Raw genomic sequence first — 14,212 nt, 5'->3', positions numbered from 1 at the left:
TCATAATGAGTAGTACCTTACTACTTGCAGAGTAAAATACAACTCATCTTTTGAGTAAAGATAAAAAAAATCTGGCCCTTAATGTCTTATTGTAGGAGGGACAAGAGTGGGAGATCCAGAGACAGACACCAGGATTTACCGTGTTAGAAGTTAGTGCTCTCAGTCTATACAATTAGAGTATCGATCTTAATTCTCCAAATAACTCCTCTCAAAAATGAGGAAAAATTAGCCATGTTTCATAGACATTTTGCACCTAGCAAAACAGTTGAAAATTATGACCAAACTACTGCATCTCAAAGAGGGGAGAGGGAAGTAGGGACAACTTTAAAATAATTTATGGACATATCCATCATAGACTATCAGGGTTGGAAGGGACCTCAGGAGGTCACCTAGTCCAACCCCCTGCTCAAAGCCGGACCAATCCCCAGGCAAATTTTTGCCCCAAATTGCCCCCTCAAGAATTGAACTCAGAATCCTGGGTTTAGCAGGCCAGTGCTCAAACCACTGAGCTATCCCTTCCCACAGAAGTCAGAAGAAAGACTTTAATTGACTTTAATGGACTTTGGATCAACCCTTAAAGATTTAAATAGGACATTGCTTATCTAATCTACAATATTTTTCCATTATCATCATCTTTGAACAACTAGCTAAACTGGAGCAGATGCATGGGAAAGATGGAGCTTCATGGAGCTTAAACTATTCCAAAAGTTTACTATGGTATAAACCACCGTAACTGTCACCACAACAGTCTTTAATGCCACCAATATTTTTTTTTTAAATCTTTTTACTTGGTTATATATTTAAACAATATTAGAGCAATTTAAAATAAACCTTACATAGTATAATAACATTCAGGCCTGAGGAGTAGTGTATGAACAACACAGAAAGCAGTAAATAATAACAGGAAATGCAATTTGAGCATATACAGAGTACAGCTGTGTGAAATTCAGAAGTTTGTATTTTCAGAATTTTGCAGTGAAAACTGTCATTTTTATTTGCATGTTTCTGAGAATCCATCTCCCAATTTTGCTCTACTTGCAATTATACTGAAATAGTTATTTAAATGAAAATGCAAATGTTGGCCTATATTTCATGCAAGGACACGAGACTCGTTTTCACTCTAAAATAGACCCTTTGCTGGAAAACAGACTCACGTTTGCCAGAAAAATGCAAGTATCTTAGCAAAACAGCCTATGGAAACAGGCCTCTTTATGGGTTCATAACAAAATGTACCAAGTCGAAAGTTATCAGAGAAGTATATCATTTAAAACTTCTTAGGAGGTCTAAGAGTTATGTGATTTCTTCCAAGTTCAGGTTAATGTATGTTGTGTTACAACTCAGTTACAAGAGCTACATTCTGCAGTTTGTACCTTGGTCTTATTTCTGTGTGAACCCCTATATAAAGTTTAGTTTCAATGGATTTGTTGGAACTAACAGTAGGATTAATCCTTGGCTCGGACGTAACAACGTCCTAGTTTTTAGGGTAACAAAAGGGCTTGTCAAACTGATCATATGAAACATGCTCACTTAATTGGGAACACAGGTGAAATGTCATGAAACTTGCTAGCATGTAATTAGAAGCCTGTGTAACAACATCCTTTCCCCAAAATACCAAAGATTTTTTGTTCCAAATATCTTTTTAAATGCAGTCTCCAAATGCATTTAGGCTTTTCCATTTATGGAATTGGCATCTCACTAATGTGACATTTCACATCAGATTACATCAATCACATTGTATATTAAGAGGGCAGAAGCATTATAATAAAAATGTTGCAAATTGAGACAGCTGGCCTCATTGTCATGCAAAAGTCAGGCTTTAGGAGCAATCTAAGGACTCCTATTCCCCAGGCTCAGATGCATTCCTGGAGGTACTGTAACATCTGGAGGTGGGTTTCTGTGTGATGGGGAGATTGCTGCTGCACTTCATCCTTTGAAACTAATATTGAGATATTCTTGAGGTAGCTGGTCACCTCATCTATCTGTTGGAGACGATGTAATCAGATGGATGTTGCTTGTGGATGGGACGGGAAACAGGAATATACAATAGTATCTGCACGGATGAGTGGCTGAAAATTCTTGGATCGTATTTCAAGAAGCCTTTTAGTCAGACTAACCTATCAAATTGGTTTATTCAGACTAGACCATTTCAAGTGTCCTTTCCCTGGACCAATCATCATTCATTGTTATTTATAGTGGCAATTCATAGTAATTCATGATGACAATAAATAGCCATTGGGCCAGTGCAAGAGAGAAAATGACTTTACAGCCCAGAGGGTTTAGGGCACTCATCCAGAATATGGGGGAACTGTTGTACTGAGATAAAATAAGCAGGCCAAAGACATTAACATAACTGAATCACAGTCCAACATGATATAGTGTTAAACAAGATATGGGGTTTGGTGTACAAAGACCTCAGCCTGCTTAGCACCATGGCAAACATGTCATTATAAATCTTTTTCAACTTTTATTAAAGATACAGAAAAAAAGGAAAAACAGTTAAAGCATTTGAAATATAAAGTATTAAATTAGGCTTTCATTTTAACAACTTAAGTCAGAGTGGGGTTGGGGAGCTTGCCCCCTGCCCACCCGGGGTGGGTGGGGCCTAAAGCAGCCCCCTGCCCGTGTCCCCGCCCCCCAGATCTCCCGCCCAGGGCAAGTGGAGGGACCCAGGTTCCCCACAGCTGCCCACACGGTTCTCCCACACCTGGCTCTGGCCAGGGGGGAGGGGCCTCGGAGCCACAACCTGGCCATGATAAGAGCCGCATGGTGCAGGGGGCCCAAGAAGAGCAACCCCTAGCCCATGTCCCTGCTCCCTGGGCTCCCCACCCAGAGCAGATGGAACATCCGTCGCTCCCCACAGCTGCCCGTGCAGCTCTTCCCATGGCCGGGCTGCGGCTCCGATGCCCTGCCCCCCCTGGCCAGAGCAGGGTCGTGGAGAACTGCATGGACAGCTGTGGTGAGCCGGCACTGAGTTGTGAACCCTCCACCTCCACCCGCCCTGGGCCGGGTGGAGAGCCTGGGGGGTGGGGACACAGGCTAGCGGCTGCTCTCAACCCCCCCCCCCACACACACACTGTGAGCAGATGGAGAGTCTGCATGGCTCCCACAACTGTCCGAGTTTCCTGGCCGGGCTCCACACTGGCCTGGCCAGGGGGTGGGGCCTGAGGGTGAAAAGGAGGGGAAGGGTGCAGGGTCCATCCACTTTCAAAAAGTGGGAGAGCTATGGCCACCTGGCCCCCTTGGTTCTGGTGCCACTGCCTCCCTGTTTGACAGTCTCTTAAATTGCATCAAAGATGGTAATAACCATCCTTTTGGCAGAAAAGAGAAGTGAGTTGAGATGGGCTGGAGATATCATTGCTGCTTCTGTTGTTAAAGACCAATTTTAGAAGGGAAAAGGCCCCTACTTTTATAGGCTATTATATGGTATCAAAGTTGGTAATAACTGTCATTCCAGCTGGTGTTTGGGATTCAGCTGGAGCCAGTAAGGGTGGCAATGCCATCTGGATCCCTCTCTCGCTGGCTCGTTCTGGTCAAGACAACTCTCAGGATCAGGATGATGAAGGGCTAGGGTCCCAGGAAACAGTGAGGGTGAGGGCCATGATGGTAAAGCTGTTGCCGCTGTCTATCTGTTCCATCTGTTCTATTTGTTCTTTTGTACGTTCACCAAAAATCTCTTTCTTTTACAGACCCAGAGAGGGCATGATGGGTGGAATAGCCCATCCCCTTATTATTTTGGTTGCTAACTTGGCCTGAGTGCTGACATACCCATGTTAGAATAGAATTAATGGAGATATCCCATCTCCTAGAACTGGAAGGGACCTTGAAAGGTCATCAAGTCCAGTCCCCTGCCTTCACTAGCAGGACCAAGTACTGATTTTGCCCCAGATCCCCAAGTGGCCCCCTCAAGGATTGAACTCACAACCCTGGGTTTAGCAGGCCAATGCTCAAACCACTGAGCTATCCCAGGGGGAGGGATAGCTCAGTGGTTTGAGCATTGGCCTGCTAAACCCAGGGTTGTGAGTTCAATCCTTGAGGGGGCCACTTGGGGATCTGGGGCAAAATCAGTATTATTTTTTGGGGACGGATAGCTCAGTGGTTTGAGCATTGGCCTGCTAAACCCAGGGTTGTGAGTTCAATCCTTGAGGGGGCCACTTAGGGATCTGGGGCAAAATCAGTACTTGGTCCTGCTAGTGAAGGCAGGGGGCTGGACTCGATGACCTTCCAAGGTCCCTTCCAGTTCTAGGAGATGGGATATCTCCATTAATTTATTTATTATTAATGTTAATGTTAGCTCATTAAACTTTGGGCTCCACAGCACTGTTTTTAACAAGCATAATTTCATCACTGTCTTTAAACCATATCAACTTGGCTTTTTGTTTAGGCTAATTCAGTTATTCTGTCTCCTTTTCGTACCTTTTCCCATCAACATTTGTTATTACAGGTTCTTGTAACAACTTATGATTTTTTACATACTTTTTACAGTTGAACCCACAATTCAGGTAAATGTGTAGGTTGAAAGATCCAAAGTTTATGTCCCTGCTCTAATGACTATTTATTTATAAAAAGTGGATGATCTTCAACAGGAGAGACTGAGAAAGACCTGTCTGAGAATATCCCATAGTTCAGTGACTAGGGTCCTCTCCTCCAATGGGAGAGACCCAAGTTCAAATCTCTTCTACTCATCATGTAGAGGGGGGAATTGAACCCAGGTCTCCAATATCTGAAATAAGTTCCCTAGCCACAGGGCTAATATTCATAAGTAGGGGTCTACCAAATTCAGGGTCCATTTTGGTCAATTTCACGGTCATAGGATTTTAAAAATAGTAAATTTCATGATTTCAGCTATTTAAATCTGAAATTTCATGGTGCTGTAATTGTAGGGTTTCTGACCCAGAAAGGAGTTGTGGGGGGTTTGGAAGGTTATTGTGTGTGTGGGGAGTGATACTGCTACCCTTACTTCTGCACTGTTGCTGGCAGCAGTGCTGCCTTCAGAGCTGGGCACCTGGAGAGGGGCTGGCTGGGAGCCCAGCTCTGAAGACAGAGCTGCCACTAGCAGCGGCGCAGAAGTAAGGATGGCATGGTGTGGTATTGCCAGGGCCAGCTCTAGGTTTTTTGCCGCCCCAAGCAAAAATAAAATAAATAAAATAAAAACACTCTGGGAGCGCAACTACTGAAGCAAAAAAAAAAAAAAAAAGGTGTCCGGAATGCCGCCCCTGAAATTGTGCCGCCCCAAGCACATGCTTGGTTTGCTGGTGCCTAGAGCTGGCCCTGGGTATTGCCACCCTTACTTCTTTACTGCTGCTAGTGGGGTTCTGCCTTCAGAGCTGGGCTCCCAGCCAGCAGCTGCCCCTCTCCAGCTGCCAGCTCTGAAGGCAGCGCAGAAGTAAGGGTGGCAATACTGTGACCCCCCCTAAAATAACCTTGTGACCCCCCCTGCAACTCCCTTTTGGGTCAGGACCCCCAATTAGAGAAACTCTGGTCTCCCCCATAAAATCTATATAGTATAGGGTAAAACCACACAAAAGACCAGATTTCACAGTCCGTGATGTGTTTTTCATGGCCGTGAATTTGGTAGGGCTCTACTTATAAAGGAGGCACTCCCAACTCACCCTGCTTTGTGAATCCATTGTTTTGTTTTTGTCAAATACCTGAAAGTCTTAATGAATTTTTTTGAGTTGAAATAAAATGTTTCATTTCAACATTACCAAAATGTTTTGACTTTTTTGGTTCAGTCAATACTATTTGGTGAAGTCAATGTGCAAATAGTTTCAGTCAATCTGAAACTAAATTTTTTGGTAATTATTTATGTGAAAAATTTCACCCTCTCTACTTGTTATTTGAAGAGAACAGACTAGAAGTTAAAGGATTTCTTCACATGCAGAAATCTATTCTTGATATTCCATCTTACAATATATATACCACATTCATAATCATATATGCAAGCTAAATATGTTGCTCTTGTTGAAATATAACCCTAAGAAATAAGCACGTTCATAAATATTAAAAGAGGCTGCCTGCCTACTTCTAATCTGCCATATGGAACGTTTGGCAATCACTAAATTTAATAAATGTAACTGAGTTGCTATCAGCAGCATGCTCAACCCATCAATTGACAAGCACTTCTTTTTGCAGTTCCTGCTAGCTGCTCTAGAAGTGAAACATTAATATAAAGCCTACAAATCTTTTATCTCAACAATGGCCTTGATTAACTGGCTTTACACTAATGTGAGATCCGAAACAGGCTAGATATATTTAACACTCTTAAAACATGCAAAAGAAAATGAGCAGGAATAAAAAGGAATAGTTTGCCAATGTGAAAAAACAATTTTACATCTTAAGTAGTAAGACTTCATAGAAATGAGAGGACAACTTTCCATTTTTCATCATTTGGCAATGAACATTCAAGTTCTGATTTCACTCTCATCTACACTGGTGCAAATCAGAAACAGATCTGTTAAATTTAATGGTATTTGCTCTTATACAAAACTGGTGTGAAAAGAGAAATGGGCCCCTAGACTTCCTAAGGAGAAAATAGAACTCAGCCTGTACAATGGAATTTATACATTATATCACAGATTCCTCGGAGCAGGGATTGTCTTCATTGTGAGTCTTACACACTGCTGGTGCTTCAACTCGAGTCATAATAATTTCCACAGTGCTTTACTAAGAAAGCCATATAGGATTTCTAAATCCCACTCTTAGGATTTTTTAAAAAAAGTTTTAAATAATGAAACTTTCCCTCCTTATAATTAATTTATATTAATTGTACATTATTTCCCCCTCCACCTATTCATCAACGAGAGAAGAGTCCTCATCTCCTGTAATAATCTTCAGAATTCCCTACAGTACTTGAGTTTTTTCACACACCAGAGTGAGGGAGGTCTGCTATGTCCCTATAAGAGCAATAGGTATCTTGTACTTGGGTAAATTCACAGAGACAGGCAGCTTGGATATCATCCATACCTTTCTGTAGACTTTTGGTAGGCATTACTAACATTCTGAACAGGAGACATCAAAGCTACTTGATAGAGTTGGCAAGCAGCAAAATGGCATAAAACAGTTAGCTATAATTTCCTAAACAATATTCCTCGGCAGCAGCATAAGCGCACTTCAGATAAAGAAAAATTGTGAGAAAGAAAGATTTTATATTTCCAAAGAAATGTTCACTATAATAATTGTTTGTGTTGTTTTTACAGTCTGGCAGCTTCACCCAATAGGCTGAGGATTTACAGTTTCTCTATTACTCACAGCAAAAAAATTACTTACAAATAAATCTTATATTGCCTAATTTCAAAACTAATTTTAATAGGCACAGAGCAGAAAGGCACAGACTTTCTAGGCAGGACAGGGAGTTCTCTCTAACACCTACATGAGATTCTTTTACACACACACACACACACACACACACACACACACACACACACACACACACACACACACACACACACACACACTCCCTACCTCTCATATATACTACACCTCCTTCTGGATAGAAAAACATTTAAAAAGAGTATGGCTATATCCATTATAACCAGCATTTATTTATTATTTACTTGGAATAGACTTTAAACTGCCTTCCCTATTTCATATTTGAATTCAACACAGGAACCAATTCACTCACCAGAGATTCATAATTACTTCTTTATTTGAACTTTCTGTCTCATATATTGCTTCTTATCACACACAATTATTTTTCTCCAATTGTACGACACTCTCTTTACCATTTGAGGAACAATTATCTTTAGTGAATATTACTGAATACAAGATGCAGACGACACCAAGCTGAGAGGGGTTGCTAGCACTCTGGAGGACAAGATTATAATTCAAAATGACCTTGACAAGTTGGAGACTTGGTCTGAAACCAACAATATGAAATTCAATGAAGACAAATGTAAAGTACTCTATTTAGGATAGAAAAATCCATGGGCAGCTCTGAGCCCCAGGGCCGGGCCACAGCGGGGCTCAGAGCTCATCTGGGCAACCAGGGCTCTGGATTCCTCTGGCTGGCTGAGGCTCAGGGTAGCTCTGGCAGATAGTCTGGGTGCAGCTTGGGTCAGCGGGCAGGGTCTCAGGGCAGCTCGAGTGGGCAGGCAGGCTGGGGCTCGGGATGGCTTTGGCCTGCTTGGCCAGGGCTCCTCTGGCTGCAGTGGGGGTCTCCGGGATCCTCTGGCCTCAGTGGGCAACAGTGGGGGCAGGAGGCCAAGTGGGGGCAGAGCTTCAAGTGGAAGAGGTGGGGCAGGGGGTTAGCCTCCCTGAACTGGGAATTCACGTGCCACCCATGGAAAAATCAAATATTTGACTCCAAAATGGGGAATAACTGGCTAGGTGGTACTATTGCTGAAGAAAATCTGGGGGTTATAGTGGAACACAAATTGAATAAGTCAGCAATGTGATGCAGTTGTGAAAAAAGTTAATATAATTCTGGGGTGTATTAACAGGAATGTCATATGTAAGACATGGGAGCTAGTTGTCCCACTCTACTTGGTGCAGGTTTCAGAGTAACAGCCGTGTTAGTCTGTATCCGCAAAAAGAAGAACAGGAGTACTTGTGGCACCTTAGAGACTAACAAATTTATTAGAGCATAAGCTTTCGTGGACTACAGCCCACTTCTTCGGATGCATATAGAATGGAACATATAATGAGGAGATATATATACACACATACAGAGAGCATAAACAGGTGGGAGTTGTCTTACCAACTCTGAGAGGCCAATTAATTAAGAGAAAAAAAAAAACAAAAAAAAAAAACTTTTGAAGTGATAATCAAGCTAGCCGAGTACAGACAGTGTGATAAGAAGTGTGAGAGTACTTACAAGGGGAGATAGTCAACGTTTGTAATGGCTCAGCCATTCCCAGTCCTTATTCAAACCGGAGTTGATTGTGTCTAGTTTGCATATCAATTCTAGCTCTGTAGTCTCTCTTTGGAGTCTGTTTTTGAAGTTTTTCTGTTGTAATATAGCCACCCGCAGGTCTGTCACTGAATGACCAGACAGGTTAAAGTGTTCTCCCACTGGTTTTTGAGTATTTTGATTCCTGATGTCAGATTTGTGTCCATTAATTCTTTTGCGTAGAGACTGTCCGGTTTGGCCAATGTACATGGCAGAGGGGCATTGCTGGCACATGATGGCATAGATCACATTGGTAGATGTGCAGGTGAACGAGCCCCTGATGGTATGGCTGATGTGATTAGGTCCTATGATGATGTCACTTGAATAGATATGTGGACAGAGTTGGCATCGGGGTTTGTTACAAGGATAGGTTCCTGGGTTAGTGGTTTTGTTCAGTGATGTGTGGTTGCTGGTGAGTATTTGCTTTAGGTTGGGGGGTTGTCTGTAAGCGAGGACAGGTCTGTCTCCCAAGATCTGTGAGAGTAAAGGATCATCTTTCAGGATAGGTTGTAGATCTCTGATGATGCGCTGGAGAGGTTTTAGTTGGGGGCTGAAGGTGACAGCTAGTGGTGTTCTGTTATTTTCTTTGTTGGGCCTGTCTTGTAGGAGGTGACTTCTGGGTACTCGTCTGGCTCTGTCAATCTGTTTTTTCACTTCAGCAGGTGGGTATTGTAGTTTTAAGAATGCTTGATAGAGATCTTGTAGGTGCTTGTCTCTATCCGAGGGATTGGAGCAAATGCGGTTATATCTTAGAGCTTGGCTGTAGACAATGGATCGTGTGGTGTGTCCTGGATGGAAGCTGGAGGCATGTAGGTAAGTGTAGCGGTCAGTAGGTTTCCGGTATAGGGTGGTATTGATGTGACCATCGCTTATTAGCACAGTAGTGTCCAGGAAAAGGACCGCTTGTGTGGATTGATCTAGGCTGAGGTTGATGGTGGGATGGAAATTATTGAAATCATGGTGAAATTCCTCAAGGGCTTCTTTTCCATGGGTCCAGATGATGAAGATGTCATCAATGTAGCGCTTGTTCTAACGTTGTTCTAAGTCAGCCATAAAAATGTTGGCATATTGTGGGGCCATGCGGGTACCCATAGCAGTGCCGCTGACTTGAAGGTATATATTGTCCCCAAATGTGAAATAGTTGTGGGTGAGGACAAAATCACAAAGTTCAGCCACCAGGTTAGCTGTGACATTATCAGGGATACTGTTCCTGATAGCTTGTAGTCCATCTTTGTGTGGAATATTGGTGTAGAGGGCTTAGAAGCCCCACAATATGCCAACATTTTTATGGCTGACTTAGAACAACGCTTCCTTAGCTCTCGTCCCCTAATGCCCCTACTCTACTTGCGCTACATTGATGACATCTTCATCATCTGGACCCATGGAAAAGAAGCCCTTGAGGAATTTCACCATGATTTCAATAATTTCCATCCCACCATCAACCTCAGCCTAGATCAATCCACACAAGCGGTCCTTTTCCTGGACACTACTGTGCTAATAAGCGATGGTCACATCAATACCACCCTATACCGGAAACCTACTGACCGCTACACTTACCTACATGCCTCCAGCTTCCATCCAGGACACACCACACGATCCATTGTCTACAGCCAAGCTCTAAGATATAACCGCATTTGCTCCAATCCCTCGGATAGAGACAAGCACCTACAAGATCTCTATCAAGCATTCTTAAAACTACAATACCCACCTGCTGAAGTGAAAAAACAGATTGACAGAGCCAGACGAGTACCCAGAAGTCACCTCCTACAAGACAGGCCCAACAAAGAAAATAACAGAACACCACTAGCTGTCACCTTCAGCCCCCAACTAAAACCTCTCCAGCGCATCATCAGAGATCTACAACCTATCCTGAAAGATGATCCTTTACTCTCACAGATCTTGGGAGACAGACCTGTCCTCGCTTACAGACAACCCCCCAACCTAAAGCAAATACTCACCAGCAACCACACATCACTGAACAAAACCACTAACCCAGGAACCTATCCTTGTAACAAACCCCGATGCCAACTCTGTCCACATATCTATTCAAGTGACATCATCATAGGACCTAATCACATCAGCCATACCATCAGGGGCTCGTTCACCTGCACATCTACCAATGTGATCTATGCCATCATGTGCCAGCAATGCCCCTCTGCCATGTACATTGGCCAAACCGGACAGTCTCTACGCAAAAGAATTAATGGACACAAATCTGACATCAGGAATCAAAATACTCAAAAACCAGTGGGAGAACACTTTAACCTGTCTGGTCATTCAGTGACAGACCTGCGGGTGGCTATATTACAACAGAAAAACTTCAAAAACAGACTCCAAAGAGAGACTACAGAGCTAGAATTGATATGCAAACTAGACACAATCAACTCCGGTTTGAATAAGGACTGGGAATGGCTGAGCCATTACAAACGTTGACTATCTCCCCTTGTAAGTACTCTCACACTTCTTATCACACTGTCTGTACTCGGCTAGCTTGATTATCACTTCAAAAGTTTTTTTTTTTTTTTTTTTTTTTCTCTTAATTAATTGGCCTCTCAGAGTTGGTAAGACAACTCCCACCTGTTTATGCTCTCTGTATGTGTGTATAATATATCTCCTCATTATAAGTTTCATTCTATATGCATCCGAAGAAGTGGGCTGTAGTCCACGAAAGCTTATGCTCTAATAAATTTGTTAGTCTCTAAGGTGCCACAAGTACTCCTGTTCTTCTTTTTACTTGGTGCAGGTAAGTCCTCAGCTGGAGTACTGTGTCCAGTTTTGGGCGCAACACTTCAGGAAAGATGTGGACAAATTAGAGAGAGTCCAGAGGACAACAACAAAAATGATAAAAGGTCTAGAAAAGCTGACCTATGAGAAAAGGTTAAAAAAAAAATGGGCATATTTAGTCTTCAGAAAAGAAGACTCAGGGAGGATTTGGTAACAGTCTGATGCCTGAACCTCAGCAGCGCAGAACTACAATTCCAGGGAAAATCCTGCTTAGCCCCAGGAAGGAGTATGTTCGGTTTGGACACAATATTCAGGGAATTATCTGCAAAGCTCTAGCAAGTCTATACTGATCATGTGCAAACTGAGACTTTTCAAAGGCTAATAACGGCTAAATTTGGGTGGATTTTCACAGGAAAAGCAAAAGGCACATCCCTGATACAAAGGCCTCCCCGCTACCCCCACCTCCTCCATATTTCAAATCCCTGCTACAGAGCCTGGGAGCACTAAAGTTTCTCAAAATGATTTTAACATGGTCAAAAAAGACCCTTATTTTTCTGTAACTTTGTTCTCTGAAATGGCCGAATCATTTTGGCTGAAGCTTAAAAAAAACCCATAATCATCACCCTGAGGCAGACATCTGGCATGTAAAATTTCATCCCAAATGACTAACATTTGGCAAAGTTATAAGCAACTGAAAACAGGGTCCAATAATGGGAAGTGTCACACAACCTTAATAGTGGCACTGCCAGCCCTACCTATAAAACACACCCACACACAGAGTGAGTGAAGTCACAGACAAGATAGGAGATAATTCCATAAGAATAGGACAACAAACTACTACAGCCAAAACATATTACGTACAACTATCTGTCTAACATATCTATTGATCAACAACTAGGAACAAATACCTAATCCCCTCAAAATTCTCCGACTTAGTTTTCAAGTTGTATGCATATGAAATATTTCCACATATACTAAAGCCAAAAATTGCACCAATACTAGATATCCAAGCCTCTGGCAGTCTTTCTTTTCTTAATATAATATATCCCAAATGGTGAGTCACTTTTTTCCAACATTTCTGTTTGACATGACCAAGGGTGTATACGCTGCATGACTAAGTCTCAGTCATATAATTTTAGAAAACATTGTATCATATTTTGTTCATATTTTCTACCAGCACTACCAATGGTTCCATACATTACAGAACAGACATTTTTACTCCAGTTGTAGCAATCATTTTCATTTCTTGGTTTGGAGTTATGTGGGGGGAGGGTGGGGCGGAAATCTACCTTCATTTACTTTTTTGTATTGAGTCTAACATTTTAGCTATGAAGATTTTCTGAGTCCATTTTAAAGGAAGTTCTCATTGAAAGTAAAGGAGTAAAAATGGGAAACATTTCAGGTCAACACTTACCTGCTGGCCTCTGCAGATGTGATGGCAATCAATGGAGGAATCCTTAGTGGAAGACTGGTGGGCCTTGGTATAGTCTCCAAATCACTCTTTTTATCCCAGTCTGCTTGCTCCAATTGTCTGAAAGCCAGAGGAGGAAGCTGGATATTGCGGCAGGAAAGTCTCCGTACAAGATAGGGTTCCATTCCTTGGAAAGGGCCCTCGTCTTCAGTGTTGGAGCGCAGTGTTTCTTCTGAAATCTATAATCACACACACAGATCTTATTTCATAACTCTCCTCTCCAGTTCCTTTTTCATAATAAAAATTAATTAAATATCTCTGAGGTAGCCCTAGAACTGTTGGCAAAGGTGTTAAACAGAAAAGGCAGAAAAGAATCGTGCTTGTGGAAAAAGTAGCTAGGTGGTGTAAACTGAAGAAACTTGGATGAATGTAGTGACCAGTACAATATTGACAGATGTTTCTTTGCTGTAATAGCAAATGAACCGCTATTTATAGGAATTAATGTACTCTGCAATTCAGTATATATCTATGTAACACAGAGGCCCATTGGTGGTTCTCTATCCTGTCAGCAACTTTTGTCAGGCCTGACATACTCACTACTCCTAACACACTGTGGTCATAATCTGAATCTAAAATATGTCACGTAAAGTAGCATATGTGAACTGGTAACACGCTGATCCCAAAAATCACTGGATGGTCTATATACAGGGTGTATACAAAGTTATACATATGTTCTAGAATTACATTTTTAAAATGTGATGAGCAAGCAATGCATAAGCCCAGTCTACCTTTAACAAAGGAACGTGTATTTGCTTGTCTGACTAGCCTGGTCATCAGGCAGAGACAATGAAGGTACATTTACATAAAAAGGTAAACAAAGCCATCAAACTAGGAAGTGGGGGAGATAGTTAAGAGGCTAGGGAGGAAACTGCAAAATTAACATGGCTTCAGCTTCCTAGTGGACACACCAAGCTGAGCCCCCAGCAGGCTTCCTGAAGCAAAGTCATTAAATTTTGGAAGATATAAGCAAAGACAGAAAGCCATTTGGGCATAATTCACCTGTAGAGACAAAGGAACCGAGATCTGTGAAGGGTCCTGGCCAGAGAGTCTGATCAGTCATGCAAGAAAAGAGACTTGGTGAGAAACACTTATTTGAATAAGATACACTAGTTAATTAAATTTGGGACCGG

General features: G+C 42.2%; 1 protein-coding gene across 5 annotated transcripts in view; it reads right to left on the bottom strand.

The window, feature by feature from the left end:
• The window catches only part of PDE4D (phosphodiesterase 4D), a 1,107,352-nt gene that overhangs the window by 775,553 nt on the left and 317,587 nt on the right, over positions 1–14,212 (bottom strand). For all 5 annotated transcript variants that reach the window (XM_054031502.1, XM_054031504.1, XM_054031511.1 and 2 more), the window contains one exon: positions 13,026–13,261. In XM_054031502.1, the coding sequence (XP_053887477.1) occupies positions 13,026–13,261 (236 nt within the window). The remainder of the gene's footprint in view (positions 1–13,025; positions 13,262–14,212) is intronic.

The sequence above is a fragment of the Malaclemys terrapin genome, chromosome 6, assembly GCF_027887155.1.
Source record: "Malaclemys terrapin pileata isolate rMalTer1 chromosome 6, rMalTer1.hap1, whole genome shotgun sequence".
In the NCBI taxonomy this organism is placed as follows: Eukaryota; Metazoa; Chordata; order Testudines; family Emydidae; genus Malaclemys; species Malaclemys terrapin.
Note: the sequence above shows the minus strand (reverse complement) of the source record. Positions and strands in the feature narration are given on the sequence as shown.